The 17,775-nt window shown below is 43.4% G+C and overlaps 2 protein-coding genes across 3 annotated transcripts; one reads left to right on the forward strand and one right to left on the reverse strand.

Annotated features, from left to right (window-relative positions):
• Nucleotides 1-1,161: 1,161 nt before the first annotated feature.
• Nucleotides 1,162-3,414, forward strand: LOC130537693 (uncharacterized). The gene is made up of 5 exons (XM_057054687.1): nt 1,162-1,302; nt 1,986-2,138; nt 2,239-2,340; nt 2,518-2,712; nt 2,786-3,414. The coding sequence occupies exons 2-5, from the start codon at nt 1,986-1,988 to the stop codon at nt 3,005-3,007; spliced, it is 672 nt and encodes a 223-aa protein (XP_056910667.1). The 5' UTR covers nt 1,162-1,302; the 3' UTR covers nt 3,008-3,414.
• myo1ca (myosin Ic, paralog a) lies at nt 3,233-13,666 on the reverse strand. 2 transcript variants are annotated; one of them, XM_057054686.1, is made up of 32 exons: nt 13,162-13,666; nt 10,916-11,074; nt 10,708-10,823; nt 10,277-10,475; nt 10,077-10,157; nt 9,681-9,860; nt 9,284-9,382; nt 8,898-9,011; nt 8,731-8,802; nt 8,520-8,639; nt 8,346-8,428; nt 7,951-8,056; nt 7,796-7,876; nt 7,542-7,633; nt 7,347-7,441; nt 7,042-7,088; nt 6,837-6,917; nt 6,624-6,729; nt 6,198-6,315; nt 6,011-6,124; nt 5,792-5,868; nt 5,632-5,700; nt 5,332-5,416; nt 5,086-5,245; nt 4,924-5,007; nt 4,761-4,854; nt 4,621-4,676; nt 4,405-4,540; nt 4,094-4,164; nt 3,921-4,018; nt 3,733-3,832; nt 3,233-3,636 (listed from the first exon to the last, which is right to left on the reverse strand). In XM_057054686.1, exons 1-32 carry the CDS (start codon nt 13,177-13,179, stop codon nt 3,610-3,612), a joined length of 3,138 nt encoding a protein of 1,045 aa, XP_056910666.1. In that variant the 5' UTR covers nt 13,180-13,666; the 3' UTR covers nt 3,233-3,609. The 2 variants fall into 2 exon arrangements, with proteins under 2 accessions (XP_056910666.1, XP_056910665.1); XM_057054685.1 differs by lacking the exon at nt 13,162-13,666 and adding an exon at nt 11,622-11,768.
• Nucleotides 13,667-17,775: the final 4,109 nt, after the last annotated feature.

The raw sequence follows: 17,775 nt of genomic DNA on the forward strand, positions 1-17,775 counted from the left end.
AATTATTTGATTGATTTAGGATTTTCTGAGAATAGCTGAAACCAATCAGAAGTAAAACGAAAAACAAGTAATTGGTCACATGGTTTACAGTTGTAGAATGAACTTTAAACTCTGCTTAACAGTTACACACCCGGCACCCTATGACCTGGGCTGCAGACTGGTAAGTAGAAAGACCACCTGCAAAACCAAAACTCCTACTGCCAAACCAAAAGGAGGTAGGTTGGACCACAACGTACCTAGTCTTTAGTCTCTAAAGGGAGTGGATTTTCACACAGACTTTCAGATATTTTGAAAATATCACAAGGCTTATCTAAGAGGAACTTTCACAGAAGCTCTCATCACTGTTCTAGCAATAATGGAAAGAGCAAATGGGTAAATTTGTTTTGAGGACAGCCTTTGAGTGCTTTTTAACAATAATTTCTTTCAGCATGATCTGCTCATTGTGCCTGTAATGCAGGTTAGTTAAGCTTTAGCAACAGATAACACCATGAATTCATTCATTCATAGCGGCATCATGAGAACTGCTACAGGTCTGTTTCAAATATATAGGACAATTAAGAAAAATGGAATGTTCTTCACTTTCAAAATGACAGAATAACAGGGGAAGTTCAACTCCATCCAGCTGTATAGTTGTCAACCACGGGTGGCTCTCCTTGGTGTACACCTTTAGATATCATCCATAAATATTATTAAACCTTCCAAAGACCACAAATGAATCAAAATATATAAAAAACAGATATTTATTTTTAATTGTGATCATCTCAATGGGCCTCCCATTTTAAGCTATGAGAGATGTGCTTAAACAGTAAATATGCGTGTGTGTTCGTGTGTTTGTCTGTCTGTCTGTCTGTGTGGGTGTGTGTGGGTGTATGTGGGTGTGTGTGCATTTACAAATCAGCATCATAAGATCCGAGAAATATTCCCATAACATGTCCATTTTTTTTCTTTTTCCCCTTTTGTTTTAACTGCTCAGCACTTTCCATATACGGGGGAGGGCGATAACCCCACCTGCTTATTGCTGTGGGGTAGATTAGTGCTTTTAGTTTGAAAATCATATTTAATGAGTCCTACAAATGGTTCCCCGCTCTGCAATCAGCTTATCTGGCTGCTTAGTCATGTTTTCGAAACACTCTTGTAACCGCAAAATACCGACAGAGTAATGAGAGTCGAAAATGGGAGGGAACTTGAAAAAAATCCAGATCTATTTGAAACTGAAAGTTTTGGAGGATGTATATATAAACACAAGATATGCTCAGAATGGCACATCACTCCTGATTCCCTGCTGTGAGCATCTCCATCAAGGTAAGCCTGTAATAAATAAGGCGTATAAAAATATGAACAATGATTTGTAATGTTCTATCCAGTTGTTCTGCAGTTGATTCTGTTCAAAAACGTTCCTTTTTATTGTCCGCTATATATAAAGTGCAGGGTTCACCCAATTGTTACTGATGTTAACGGTGCACAAAAAAAGTTTAATAATGTGTCTGATGCATTGTGACATATCTAGAATCGGAAAAAAGTTTACTTTGTATTTTAATAGCACTTGAGTAATAAACAAAATGAATTAAAAAAGGGGAATATTTACGAAGGTTTTACTGGCACCAATAAATATGCAATGTAGTCATGCTCTCCCAGCTGTGATGTAACCTGTCTGCTGTCTGACTCAAGACCACAAACCAAAACTGTATCTCTGTTTCCACAGAAACTAGGAACGTTTCTATTTTCCGTGCATGTGCAACCACGTTGTCTAAGACTAGAATCTCTAGGAAGGATTTTTGAGGGTTATTCTAGGGAAACTTTACAAACTACCTACTGTAAACCCTTTTTTCATAATGACTAGGAGGAGGATAAGAAATAACTTATTTATGTTCAGAATTATAGTCGATAACACATTTATTAGACATGTTTTTCCTCAGAAATTCTATTTCTTCTGCCAGAAATCAAGGTGTCACAAGTAAGCCTCGTGATTTTGTGATGCGTTGCAGATGGCTGTTTGGCGGCAGACTGTCGTCCTCTGCTGTGTGTTGAACTGTTTGGTGTCGTCTGCACCATCACTGGTCCTCAAGAACAAATACAACAACTCCTTCCATCTCACAAGGTCCACTCGAACCCGTGTCCAGCAGCTGGAGAAGAAATATGTGAGCCCCTAATAATGCTACACCTTAAATCACAAGCTCTAACTGCAGTCGCAGTGAAGGTGTTTGACCAACTGTTTTACCATCACCGTTCCTCGGACAGAAGGAGCAGCAGTTGGGCGACAGGCATTTTGAAGACAGAAGCCAACAGCTTGAGGGGCTTCCGTTACTTTCCACAGATTTCTACGTCTGGTTAAAACTGTCGGTCAGTATCAGCTCGATTGATTTTTTTTTTGTCTTTCCTACATTTGTCTGAAAGTTGTCAAACAGCTTCCGCCCTCGTGCTAACGCTGTCAGGAAAATGTTGCTGAAAAGTTCTGTGAGTTCCCCTTTTTTTCTTTAGAAACCAGGGTTTTAAAATATTCCTATTGTTGTGCATCAGGACTGGGAAAGGCTGCATGCTGCTTTGTGGGACATAAAAAACTACTGGGACATGCTGGACAAGAAAAGAAAACAGCTGGAGGAGGAGGGGGAGGAGGCTCAGGTGGTGGGAGCAGTGGTCCGCAACACTTTACCCCAGGCCATCAAACACATTCAGCTGGACCTGCAGGACCTGATGCGCCAACTGAGCAGTCAGGTATTTTCCTAAATCATAGATTCCGTTTCAGTGCACAGCAACACAGCAAAAACAGTTTCTCTTTCTTCTGCAGATGAGAGACATTCAGCGCCCCCAAATAAAACCACTTCCAACACCAGGAAACGCAGCTCCAACCAGAAACACCGGCCCGAAAACAGTGTGGTCTAGCCGAGTGGAGGGTTACGTCATTCTGAGGGATCTGGACCTTTACCTCACCAAGCTGGCAAGAGACTTCCTCCTGTTGGCTTCCAAAACACATGTGACTCAACATAGAGAGGAAAAACGTGCACACTAAAAGAAATATATGTGTAACAGAGCCTCAGAGGGAAAACTACACTGTAATGGGTTCAGTCATTGTTTCATTTAAGCTTCATTTTACATGATGATTGACTGCTGGGGGACATCCTTGGGTATTTCCCAGAGTTTCTGTCTGAGCTCTAACAGCCAGAATAGAGAGAATGCCTTCCAACATCCTGTTTTTACCTGTAAGCCTTTACAGTAATTTACAGGACTTTCCAGATTTGTTTTTTTATTATTTATTCAAATATTTATTAAAGCTATTTATTTCCAAGTGGTTTTATTTTATTTGCAACATAAAGACAAATTGTTATACATTGTATGCTGTTTATTTTTAAATATTTAATATAACTGAATATTTTTATGCCTTTACTGAGTGACAATAAAGAGATGAAGGATTTGGAACTTTGGTGACTTCATGTTATGATTTTAAAGAAAAATGAATACAATTACCAAAAACACTCATAGTAACAAAGACGTAGCTGAATAAATTGTGGGTGTTCCTTCTGTTAAGTGTGTTATGCCCGTGTTGTCACAAGCACACGCTGCAGAGGGACGGTCCTCCGCCGAGGCTGAAACCTTCGCCTGTTTCCTGTTTCTTCATGTGCTGTTGATCTGAGGGGCTGTCTGAGAGCAGATTGAACACAAGTTTTATTAGTAGGCGCAAAACTCCCTTCCTGCCTGCCGGGTCAGCACATGACTTCACAACATCTGATGACTCACCACAAGCAGATGTCCTCGTTTGCCTTTGGCCACCTTTAGCTCAGAACCCCGGACAAAGTCGATGATTCCCTCTTTGCCTCGCGCCACGGCAAATCGGACGCTGCGGGTCGAACAGGAGACGGGACAGATGAGTGCTTTTTGTGATTTGGTGACCTTCGTCCCAGTGAGGTGGACAGTGGGGGCCTAACCTGCCCGGGCTGACGTTGACGTAGTTGACTTTGCAGGCCATCAGGCCTAATTTGGTCACCACCTCGATCACGTAGTTGCATTGCAGCACCACGTCGCCCTAATCGGGAGGAACGAGTGGGTTTAGGGCAGTTGTGTGGCCGAGCACAGTCCCGTGCACCGTGTCCTACCGTACCTTCTGCTTACTGTCCTCGTTGGGCATGTGCAGGACAAATATTCCATCGCTGAGAGAACTGACAGAGATACCTGCAAGAAAGAAAATGGGCACCCTAAATCTCAAGTAAAACGACGGCTTTTTGAGGATTTTCTGGGGGGGGTCATCAATGCGGCGTGATGGAAACTCACGGAAACTTTAGCACAGGTTTGCAGTTACTGACTCATTATCTCACCTTTAGCTCAACGTTCCATTTGTGAACAAATGTCATCACTACTTTACCATAGATACAGAAAGGTCAACTGGCACAAGTGGCCACGCCCCGTTTTCACCTCTTAGCGCTGAGTAATCGAGTCTCTGCTTGATCTTGGTCCTGTCCACCAGGACGGCGAACGTGTTAGTGAGGAGCAGTTGGCGAGGGCGAGGCTTGAAGCCCCTCCGGTCATACTTGGTGACCGGAACACCGTACTGAAACGGAGATGCAGCACTGTTGTGAAGCACTTTTATAAAATACTATTTTTTTTATTTTTTTTTAAAGGAGTCCTTACCTGCACTTTGTCGTTGCCAAGGGTCTGCAGCACTTTCAGGCTGATTTGCTCAGGTTCTGTTGGTAGCAGGGACAGGTTTCATGTATTGATAGCAGCTGTAAGCTTGCACAACTATCCTGTGCTGTATTCTCATCATGTACCCAGTCTGGTGTCCAGAAACAGTCTCCCAACAGTCTGAGGATAGCCATCCTTCTGGTCCTTGAAGATCTCACTGGCGATTACCTTTTGCTTCATCTGCAGTAAAGATGAACAAAGTTATTTCCATGGTAACGTTTAAATTCCTGCTCTCTCTGTTCAACAAACCTGTTTCTTCCATTCAGGCTGGACCCTCTTGCAGTACTTGATGACCATGTTTCTCATGTGCAGATTCCTCAGGTTTTCTGAAGCCTGCAGAGTCATGGAAGCGTCTTCAATAACTTTGCTGAGATTAAATTAATTCTATAATAATAACGCGTTGTGTCGCACCTCAACCAGGGAGGGCGGCGGCGTCGGCCAACTTTTGTCCAAAACACTCTTGGGCAGGTTTTGACGTAGCTTCTTGAGGAAGGAGCACCGTACGTGATCGATGAAATAATCGTTTTCGGGGCAGTATTCCTCGTGACGGTAGATGAAGCCTTTTATGAACCTGAAAACCACAGAGTAAACACAGAGGATGAGCCCCTAAAGCACAAGTGAGCGCTGCCAAATGCAGAACGGCATCAGACCCAGCACCTGCGTATCAACTCAGCAGCCTGCCGCCGTGTCTTCGCCCTCCTGCGCGCTTTCATCCCTCGCCACGCAGACTGGATCACGATGACTGCGCACGCACAAAGCATAGGAAATAACCACATGACAGTGGAGGCAGCCCGTTTGAATTCAAAAAGGCATATGAATAATGGATATTGATGCTGTGCATACAATTATCTACACAGACAGACTCACAGTCTGCAGACAGACCTGCCCGTGTTTACATGTGCAGGTTTAAATATCTGTTGGGTTCTTATCCTTCTGTTATTTATTCTAGGAGCTGACCTGCATGTCGGATGCGCTGATACTTGGACCGTTCCCGGTAACCTCTCCACGATGTCTGCAGGATCAAAGCTGGAATGCACAAAGACACAGAGAGAAGAGGCAAATTCACACATGTACACTGTGATTGGGACTATTTATTTTCTTGGCCGCTGTTACTGACCTATGTCTGGCTTTTTGGCTTGAAGAGCATCCTCGGTTCTGAAGAGCGTTTTTGGGAAGCGGATGAAAATTTTTGTCCTGCAGGAAAATGATCAAAGAATTCTCAGAGCATTTCTTGCCTTTTTTAGAAAACTAAAATATGAGCAATATGCACCCCTGTATGAATGCAGAGGGAATTACTTCAGCTCTATACCCTCCTCTCCCTGCTATGACACAATACCTTCCCAGCTGGTACTCTTCCTCTTTATAGCCAAGGTGGTTGACCAGAGTGGAGACGCCATCTTCCAGCCTGCCGTGCCAGTTGGGCCACGTCTCAGGACACAGGGGTTTAAACCTGAGATCATTTCGTGCACAGTTACAGAGACAGGCGGCTGAATATTGAAGGGGAAACAAAAGAGAAAAGTCACCTCTGCAGGAAGGCCTCGAAGCGGCGTCGATAGGCAAAACCAGCTCTCCTGACCCTCAGGTTTTCCATCAGGCCCAGATACTTCACCTGATGTCTGACCAGGACGTCATCAAACTTGCCTACACAAAGATGCTTTGTTTATTGACTATTAAGCCAAATTCAATTACAAGACATCTTACTGTCCATGTAAAACATGACACACTGTTTCCTATAATCAGGTGCAGTCGTGAAGGAGAGGATTGTATTTTTGTAATTTGGTCCTTTTTTAATGATAAAGTCCTTTCTAAACATACCTTCAGTCATATGCATTATAATGCTATAGCAAAATCCTTTAAAAAGGCCAAAACATACTGTTAAATCCCATTGATTTATGATTTAAACATGCAGTAGATGGTAACAAGGGGGAATTAAACCCTTTAAGATGTACCTGGCTGCTTGGCATCATTGGGTTTGATACATCGCACATAGGACGGTTCTTTAGACATGAGGATCTCCATCAGTTTCATCAGGCTGTTTTTGAAATTAGTTGCAGCCTGCAGGTACAGACATGAAAACACATATATAAACCAGACAGGTACTTAAACGTGTCATTTTAACTGCGAGGCAGCAGCAGGGATTAAGTGAGAGAGCCGACTGTCACCATTTCCTGTCGCTTTTGGTCCATGGCTTCCTCTCTGTGGAAGCAGGCTCTCAGGATCTGGTTGTCTGATTTGCACATAACCTGAAGAGAAAACCACACAACCACAGCAACTTCCTCTTACTGCTGCAACACCAAAGGTTGGGGTATTGCTGAAGTTCTTCTTCTTTATTTTTTAATATTAATAATATTGTTATTATAGTCTCACCTCTTTTAGGTTCCTGTTCAGAAAATTGTTATTCTTGTCAAGGAAACCTATAAAAACAAAATAAACCAAAAGACCCTGACTCAGTTTGACCAAAACTTGCCTTTGATGAGACAGCAGAAGATATTTTCCCCTGTTTAAACTCTTATAATCATTGATTCATTACTTTTAAACCAATTGATGTTGTCAAAATTTTAATCGTGAAATTTTAATGCAATTTTATTGGTAAATAATTGATATTCATTGATTCACTGATTGACTCATTGACCTCTGAGCCCAGGAAGCATAGAGGTGAACAGGGAACTTACCATTGACGTTGTAGTTGACTTCTCCAGCATAATGCAGCAGCCTGAACTCCTCCCTGCTCATCACCCGCCGTGTTTTTCCATTGGCCAGTTTATGGCTGAAAGACACGTGCAGAGACCACACAGGTGTCAAGGACTGCCCGCTTGCTACTGGCGTGCTGCAATCATCATTTCTATTTTAAAAAAGTTGATGTTTACGTGATGAAGTGGGGATGATTGCCCAGCGTGTCTTCCAATTTCTCCAGAAAAGTCATGTCACATGTTTCTCCCGGTCTCAGACACTCTTCGTTCTGAGAGTAGAAACACTGTTTGACTCGAGCCAAAGTCACAGACACACACCTTAAACATGTGTCTCTCTCACACACACACACACACACACACACACACACACACAACACACACACACACCACACACACACACACACACACACAACACACACACACACACACACCAGAATAGAGATGATGCCTTTGTGCTTCTCCTCAACCAGGTCACAAATGATTTTGTTGTCAAAGTACTTCACTGTCTCCCACTAAAATTAGAGGGAAAGAAATGCGTTGGCAGAGAACCATAAATATTTCTTTATGTGCTGACTAAAAGACTCACGGCGATCCCCTCTGTCTCATATTCTTCCTGCTCGGACTTCAGGGTGAGCTCAATGAACAGCTGCTGCAACTTCTCATTGCAGTAGTTGATGCAGAATTGCTCAAAGCTGTGCACAGGAGCAGGATGTCAAAGAGGAAATGGAAGTGAAAACATAGAAAAGTTGACTCATGGTATTTTAGTTGGAAATGAGGACATGACTGCGTTGATTCAGCTGGTCCCACTAACAGGAATTACAGCTGATTATACAATTACTCAGATGATTTAGCAACCTTCTGTCAACCAAACAAGGCTTTTCTTGCATTTAATGTTGAGCTTGTTTATTCATCAAACTAATTTTGGAAATTGCAGCAAATATTTGTTGAGCTAAAAATGAGAACAGTTGTAATAACTCCAACCTGTTGCACTGCAGGACCTCAAATCCATAAATATCTAAAAGTCCTATGAGGGTGGAGCTCTTACTGCTGCGGTGCAGCTCATCCTGCACAGCAGATTAGAAACCGTCAAGAGATTAGAGGGTGGGGAAAGTGCAAACAAGCAAAAAAAACAGCAGCGATGCATCAGAACTGGACCTTTGGAGCCAGAGACTGGTTAATCTTCTCCACCAACCAATTGAAGGTGCGTCTGTACATAGTTTTGGCCAAGGCATCACGGGCAGACAGCGCCTGCTCGAAACTGAGCGGGCTGATCACCTGTGAGACCAACATTTCTATTTTAACACCAAATGAAATAAAAAAAACCCCAAAACAAACAGATATATCAATCTTTCTATTTATATATGACCTCTTCTCCTTTGGCTTTGAGCTTCTTGTGTGTGAGTGCCTCCCCAAGGGCAGAGCCGTCAACAGCCAGCAGCTGGAAAACAACAACACATCCGTTCGTGGCTGCGTCTCCTCGCAGGATTTTGTGCATATTTGAACACCCAGTAATACAAAAAGGGCTGTTCTCACCTTCGCAAGAGTGCTGATCTCAGGCTCGGTGGTGATATAAGTTTCTCCCCCCTCCCCTTCTCCAAACTGAGCGTTTCCAAGGTGGAGGATGCTGCCGACGATTCTCAGCAGGTTCTGGGGCAAAGAGCAAATGTTTAAATCCAAGGAAAGGAGTAACGCGCTGACACACACCCAAAGCTTGAAGAGTTGAGCTCGTTAAGTGGAAGCAAGACCATATAAACAATGTGAAATTGGAACATTTTATGAAAATCCTTCACACAGGAACAACTGTTAATAATTGCTTTGGTTTTTTTTAATGCTAATTCAAACTGTAAATGAGTCATTTACTGTGTCAAATACCGTGTCAAAGAAAGAAATGCTTATTTTCCCATTGTGGTAATAATCACCTGCACTTCCTCTTCCGTGAACCCAATGACAGACAGAGCCTTCATCACAGCTTTCCAATTATTCTTGTCACTGACAGAGCTGATCCGGGGGCAGTTCCCCTGAACAAGACAATTGGACATTAGAACATACCTGCTGGTAAAATCCCAATAAGAGGAAATTGCTTTTTGCAGATTAAATTGTCCTATTGGCCTCAGCTTGAAAGTTAGTTTATGCTCCTGCCCTCATCTATGGTCACACAGTCCAGGCATGTCCACCTTTGGACAAGCCCTCAAGACAGATAGGTAAATGGGGACAGGACAGCCTGTGATGTCCTTCTAAAATCACTGCCTCTCTGTCCCAAACCCAGAAAAGTGGAGCAGACACAGAAAACTAATGAAAACTCAGCAACGCACACACCTTGACCAGATATTGGTATTTCTGTGGGTTTCTCTCAAGGTCCAGTTCATTGAGCAAGTTGTTGTCTGCTCCATCCAAGAGCTGATAGAAGATGTGGAAGTTCCTCTCACCGTGGTTCTGGTGCACAACCCGAGATTTCTCCAGCAGGTAGTTCAGGATGTGTCCGCCCACTGGCGCTCCCTGGGAGAGGTTCCACAAAATGATGGCAAATTAAAATTCTCAAAATATGAAAGATCTTTTTCCTCATCAGCTACATAATGTGTACCGTGATCTTCTTAATCTTTAGCTTTGATCATGCAGCTTGATAAGCAGACACACAACGAGAAGGACTGTGGTGTCATTTGAATTCACAATTCAGTCGTTCTTGGGCGGAAATGGAACTGATTGAGTTCTTACCCTGAAGTCAAACTGGATGTCCATGTATTTTCCAAATCGGCTGGAGTTGTCATTTCTCAGAGTTTTGGCATTGCCAAATGCCTGCACAAAGGTGGAATGCATTAAAATGCCAAAATCAAACAGCTAATAACGATAATCAGATATATTATTCTACATATGGGGGTAATGAATTGAAAATAGAAATGCAGAGAGCAAAACACCTCCAGAACAGGGATAGACTGCAGCAGGCACTCTCCGAGGGAAGCCATACGGTCGTTGGTGGGACAGGTGACCGAGTAGTAGAGGAGGATCTTCTTGGAGGCTTCAGTTTTACCTGCGCCACTCTCTCCGGATATAAGAATACACTGGTCCTTCCTCTCAGTCCGCATGGCCCGATAGGTGTTGTCAGACAGGGCGTAGCTGGAGGAGGAGAGCAGGGAAGGAGCATCATGAAGTAGAGTTACATGATAAGACCTCTGGAAGGTCACCCCGAGCAGTCTGATCCTCTTTGAGCCACTTTTGAGGATGCATGTGACAAAAGTGTGTGATTCACCTAGAATCTAAAGCAGATGATCCAGCAAAAAAGCAGTTTGATCATGGGAAATCAATTTGGAGGGGAAAAATGAATTTTAAAAACAGTAATGAGACTCACATGTGTGGTGAGATCTCATAGAAGCTGATCCCTCTGTACCGCTCCATCTGCTGTTTAGAGTAAATCTCCAGCTCCCTGTATGGGTTCACCGACACCAACACCGAGCCAATATACGTCTGAGCCAAAACATGACAGCACATTCAAGCCGGAGTCATCGCGCAAACTGAAACCTTTGGTAACACCGTTATGATAAAAATTGCTCCGTTACATAGATGAGGTTTTCTCTCAAGCGTCTCCGGAGGTTCTCTATGAAGGCCGCCTCACTGTTGTGGTTTTCCAGGAGGAGAAAGTCCTGCACGCCCACCCTGTCCCGGGCCGTCAGGGCGCTCTCCATCACCAGGCGCACTCTCCCTTCAATATCCACCTCCTGCAAGAGGGATGAGAAGTACCGGATAATTAAACAGCACCAGGGTGAAGGGATTCTTGGTGAGGTGATAGACTGACGTGACCTCAACAGTTGTTGTCAAAATTTATCAAAAGAATAGTTATTCTCACACAACTGTCGAATTGTTATAACTAGCATTGACCAGCAGGGGGAGCACAAAACCAACATTTAACCCAATATCGAAACATTTGCTGCACAAACTTTCACACAACTATAAAAGACACTGATATTAAGTGAGAACGTCGACATAACGTAACAGGATCAGCAAGATACAATAGGAAGAAGCTGTGGAGATATTTAAGGAATGTGAATCATAAACAGACTTTGTTGGTCGAAAGTGAGATTAGTGTGAGGTGATGTATGTACACTGCACACACTTTTATCACAGCAGAGCTATTTAAGAAAGCAAAAGATGAGTACATGCCAACCCTGCTGTGAGGACAAACATCAACGAAGACAACCATCAGTCAATAAAGCACACATGTGTACCACATGAATAGAATCCAAAAGGTCAGCAGTTAATACTTACTGATAATAAATGTCCAGGCATCGGAATCAGAGTAGAATCAGTCACAACATTCACTCTTCAGTAGCGCAAACAGCAAATGAGAAAATCCCCCCTGTGTTTCCCTACATATTCTAAGAATGTGAAACAATAGAGCCATGCGTCCAAAGAGTTTCTTTCTTTTTTTTATACAACAGCCTCTCAGGGGCCTCGTTTGGTTGGTCAGTGCGGGTGAAAGGCCTTTATCTTCAAGTGCTGGATGCAGGAAAATTAAAACAAAAATACAACAGTGGAACAAAGCCAAGAAGTGGGAGCAGAGGAAAGTCACTGGACACATCCACTGCAGGACCTCCTCTCCGCTCCACACAGGAATATTGTTCTCCCACTCCTGCAGGTGGACTTCCTACTGGCAGTAATTGCAGTTCACAGTCAGATTTTCCAAAGGACACAACAAAGGAATGCTAGGGTCAGGTTAGGGGCAGAGATCCAGTAGATGTTTTTGAATATTTCTATGTAGCTGTCAGCCTTCGGGCACGATTTCATGTCCCGCATTGTTAAGAGGACTCTGACTGTGTTTTCACCATTAGAACCAGAGTTGAGGGTTGCAGCAGTTTCCACTGTGAAGCAGGCAGTGATGTTCAGCGCTGCCTAACTGATTAATAATATAATAATACTCTCAGGGGTGTTTAGTTCCTGCATTAGTTCTCATGGTGAATGATGCTGCCTAGTCGTACCTGGCTCTCAGCTGCTTTGGCTCCTAGCTTAAATTCCATTTGCCTCTCGCGCCTTTTATGTTCAGCTAGTTTTCCTGATGTATAGGTGTGTCTGAAATGTGCACTTCGGTGGTTTATTCTTGTTAAACTCACTTGCCTTTAAAAAAAAAACGAAAAAAAACAACTACACGGAAAGCTCAGACTTCCCTAGCAACAAAGCAGAAAACAGCTCAGAAACACTGAGGACTTTGTTTTCAAAAAGCGGTCATGAGCAACATCTCGTATTTTTAACCCAGGAATTTTATCACCCTGGCACTAAGGGGAGGGGGCAGTGGGAGTTTTAATTATGACTTACTTGCTATCAAACCGTAGGAATGCGACCAAGTTTAGGGCATGAACACATGACTAGTTTTCAGGGCTCTGAGGCTCACAGAAGTTGAGTACGTGCTTTAAAAGGGATTTGAGTTGGGGACCAGGGAGCTTCAGTGAAAATCTCCAGATCCGTGGGTGCAGTGACAGCCAGCTCCAAGGCTAATAGCAATGGGTCTTGGCACCAGGCTGCATGACTAAGCCCTCTGGGGTGACTCCATTGGAATTGTCTTCCTTATAAGGCTTGCCCCACCACTCTACAGCGAGGCAAAAGCTCCGCTACCAGAGCTGCTTTCCTAAAACTGATGAGGCACTACTGGAACTGCTGGGAAAAGGCAGTTTCCACTTCGCCCTCTTTGAAGTTAAAACTGAAAAGCAGAGAGTCCCGTGTGGACTAACGGAATCAACAACAACAAGAACAGTCCACAGCAGCAGCTGCAGTACAGGACACAGCATCATTTAAAACAGGAGTGGGATCTTACCCTGCCGTGGTACCTCATCCTGTCTGGTGGTCACTGCAGGAAGTCCAGACTTCTGTCCTCCTCCTCCTCCCGTGTCTGACAGGATCCTCAGCTGTAGCTTCTCATCCACGTTTACCTACAAGCGACAGAATCGGCTCTATCTCTCCTCTGCCCCAGTCACTTATTTCACTTTCTTTTCTTCCTTCTTCTCCTCCTCAACGCTCATCATCCTCCTCTCCCTCGCCTCTCTGGTGAGGACAAGGCATACGAGCTCAGGCCAAAACACCAACAGCCTCTCCCCCTTGTTTACACCTTCAATTTGCCTCCTCTTTGACAGCTTAAGTAAATGTCCGCCTCTCCTTCCCTCTAGACTGCAGGAACTCCTCTTACACGTCACGCCAGTGGGCGAAGAAGAAAAAAAAAGCGCTGAGAAGCTGTTGAATAACACAGGAGAAAGAAGGGAAACCAAGAGCTATGAGGGTTTGGAAAAACTTGCTCAGAGAACCACTCTGCAAACATGTAATCGCTCTTGAGTGATTTTTTTTTTAAAGAGAGGGGAAAAAAAAAATCAGAAATCACATGATGAGATCTCAGTACATTCTTTCTTTCCTTCCCTCCCTGTTTAGTTTGCTCCCTCCCTTTTCACCCCACAAGCTGGGACAGATTCACAGGGATGTGAGTTATGAAGGTCTCACACAGGCAGACGTGTCTCTCACTATAAGGAAGAAAGAACTGCTGAAATCCCTCTGCGGGCTTCAGAAATCTCCCATCACTGCAACACCGGTGGCTTTATTTCAGTCCCTGCTGTTTTGGGGGAGTTCAGTCGAGGCCACTTCGCCCTCCTCTGGTAGCTTCCATCCCATATTCGCTTCACCGTACTTGCCAGGATCGTCACACATCCAACACTGAGGAGCCAAAGTGATCTGCTCCACAGATGCTTCCTTATTTTTCAAAGTAGGGAAAAAAAATCCACGCCACACCCCCCCCCACACCCCACCACTCCTGCATGTATGTGAAAGATTCATTCATCAAACATTCTGAAAGATCCTGTTCCAACCGGTGTCACTCAAAGGCACATTCTTGCGCGCAGCTCGCTTTACTTGACATGGCGGGTGTTTTAACTCGCGGCTCGCCCCTCTGAACATGCACGGCTCGTCTCCACGGAGGTCACAGGTCCGCTTCGTATGGAGCCGAAAAGCCAACACCACCACGCGCACTCAGATCCCAGTCGGCCGTTTTTTGCTTGCACTCAGAGGGTGACAGAAGCTAAATGTTAGCCCTTGTTTCCTTTATATGTATATATCAGAACCCAACTGTGCACAGCAAAGGAGGGGAGAGGGTTCACACCTGCAGGGGACATTTGTTTCCAAAATGTAGACATACCAGATGTCTAAATTTTGCAGAACAATCGCACCTATTGTTTTTTTCCCCCCATGACTAACGTGTCTGTGCACAGTTTCAGGCCCTGGCAATTCATTTGTCAGGAACTAAGGATACAAATTCTTTCCATATTTGTATTCAAACTGACAATATTCCTGAACTTAAGGTAAACTGACTTGCAAAGGCAACTCTTAACCTTCACAGTTGACTGAAACTATCAGTGCGATGCTTAACAACAGCTTGAACGTACGCGCTTTAAGATGATCTGCGTACTCGCGTGTGCACGCGCTCAACTATTTCAAGGTTTTGTGTGCACTTGTTCAGTTTGAATTCGTTGCTGGGGCCTTTTTGCAGCCTACAGTCAGCTGTGTGAGTGTCCACCGTGATGGCCTGTCCTGATTATTAAATAAACAAATGCACTCTGAGAGGCAAAGAAGAAGGAGACATTTTAAAAAGTCCAATTTAAGTAACTGCCATCATATAATGTCGGAATAAATGTCATGTTTTTGCACACAGAGTGAAACAGCATTCCCATTCTGTATGTGATGTGAAAAAGTGACCATAAAAATGATTTGAGCCCAAGTTGAACCTCTTCAAGGACCAAGAGTTGCAGTTTTAACATTAATTCCTGTTGAATCGAGCCAGTTTTCCACCAAAATAGCATCACGTCAGTTATAGCATTGGCTTCTTTTCACCTGAACTAAAGTTAAAAGAGAAGCAGCTAATCTGTGTACTGTAAATAAGACCAGCTTCTTATCTCCGAAGGGCATTGAAGACGTAGCGTGTGTACACGTGGAGAACGTCCCAACACATCTGCCGTCTCCTCTTTGTGCACGTTAGAGCATCTGGTGCAAACTCCGTGCCAATGAAATCAAAGACTCATAAGTCAGGCAGAAAGAATCCTCATGTTGGAGACACGTCAGTGCTACCTGAGCTTCTAATGCCTCTAATGCCAGATTTCTGCAGCAGAGATTTTGTGTGTGTGTGTTTTACTAAGTGTTCCTATCTTTGTCTGCCACTTCCTGTGAGAAGGATTTCCCTCCTGGCTGTTTCCTGGTGTGCACGGTCTTCCTTTATGACCAGTTTGAGCCACTTCAATGAAACATCTACCTGGTTAACTTGGTTTCCTTTCTCTAAATGGCTGTAAATATAAATTGTGCTTATATGACATAAATCAAGACTTTTCTAAAAGCTGGAGAGAGGCTGGAGACACTGAGGGCTTATTTCAGTCATAATAAAAGCACAACCTCCTCAGACGAGAAGAAATAAAAGTTTCTCTTATAAACTGAGTGTTTCAAATTTAACATAATGGATATTAACAGTGCTTTTGAATTCAGTAAAACACAAATGTGTTTTTTTTATTCTTTTTATCATAAATGTTGTTAATTGTGTGTTTTTAGTGTGGCTTAAACAAAGTTAGCATGAGTTCAATGTCACATCTACCTTACAGCTCAATAACTGTGTGTGTGTGTGTGTGTGTGTGTGTGTGTGTGTGTGCGTGTGCGTGTGGGTGGGTGGCTACACAATACTGTACTATTAATTCTACTCTAGTTCCAATACAGCTAAAGAAAGGGCGCAGCCTGGTGGCTGTAATATTAACTACCATTAACGGGCAACTCTTTTTCCAGTGTAGACGTTTGATCATGTTAATTAAACGTTACATCCGGTTAAAATTCAGCCCGTTTACAAAGACTGAATGTAAATAAGGTGCATCTTATTAAAACCTTTTTACCGACACACACACACACACACACACACACACACACACACACACACACAATGTGGCCATTTAGACATACATACCTTGTAATTTTACCAATTCACAAAATGAAGGCAATAAAACCTTCCTCCTCGGGCAGCAGTCTGGTGAGGAACCACAGGGTGTAGCTGCTATGATCCCTTTACAGATTTAATTTTTCTTAAAGTCTGGACTGAATCCACAACCGAGAAAAACTCCTTCCTTTGGTCAGAAGATGGAAAGCCACATATAAGTACCCCAATTTCTGGAAAACAGGCTGACACAACGAATGCTGCTCATCTTCAGGAGGTAAAAGGTGACAGTACCTTATCGAGCTTCAGCGCACGTCCTCATGCCCGTGGTGGTCCGGTAGGGGGCGCTGCCGCTGAAGTTACCAGGCAGTAATCAGATATGACACCAGACTGACTATAGAAGAGGTCAGGGTCGGTGTATAACCTGCACGTACACACACCTGCTCAGAATTTAATCAGAAATACTGAACTATTTCCGCTAGAATACTGCTCATTAATAGAATAGAAGAGTTACTATCCTTTGTGTAGTTCTTTTATCCTTATTGCTGTTATGTCCTGTCAGTTTGCTTGCATATTTACTGGGTATGTTGAGAAAATTTGAGGTACTTTTGACTTTAGCTGAATCTATTGATGAGTAACACTGATATGTCCTGGATTACAGGAGTTTATGTCATGTTTCGGTTGCTGCACTCATTTCTCAGCTGGTACGATGACAATCAATGCAGTTGCCATTCTTGGTTTTTGACAAATCTATCACTTTATTGTTAAAAAAGGAAAAATGGAATGCACAATAAACATTTTTAAAACTTTGCACAAAATATCTGTAAAGCATTTGGAGAAACGCTTGACCTCACTGGCAGTTCACAGCATTAACACTGGTCACAGTCTCAATCCTGTGATCTGCTCTCACAATGTTTAATGATGAGCACGACATGAATGAATGACTGGAAATGCTTGAAATGGAATAAGAAACAACCTCTGCCTTGGAATTGTGAACACATTCTATTTGACTTAGTTACAAGAACAACTTACCAGTATTCTTCAGCTGCATTCAACAATAATAAAAAAACAAAACCTAGCAGATGCATTCAGGGAGCAGATTTGGTTCTACATCAACAGTTGATTGTAGCAACTGTGTAACTTGTCTTAAAAAGCCAAGGCAGAAGGAATAAAAGTATGTCTGTGTTTGTTTGTGTTGTTCTTGGGGAGGCCATTACTGAGGGAAGCATCTGAAACCCAGCATGTACAGTTGGATACCGAGGATTCCAAACCGCACGCTATTGTCTGGGAGACGATCCTCACTTCATCCACGCACCCGTTGAGAGAAACAGTCATCTCCTGGCACGGCCTTTTACAAGTTGACCCCTCTGTTTCTGACATTTTTAAAGACGTGACTGAAGAAGGGAGGTGATGAATGAGGCTGAGAAGTGTGGACTGGTGCAACATGGCATGTAAAAAACAACCTGCAAAACACCCGTCAAACAA

The sequence above is a fragment of the Takifugu flavidus genome, chromosome 14 (assembly GCF_003711565.1).
Source record: "Takifugu flavidus isolate HTHZ2018 chromosome 14, ASM371156v2, whole genome shotgun sequence".
NCBI lineage: Eukaryota > Metazoa > Chordata > Actinopteri > Tetraodontiformes > Tetraodontidae > Takifugu > Takifugu flavidus.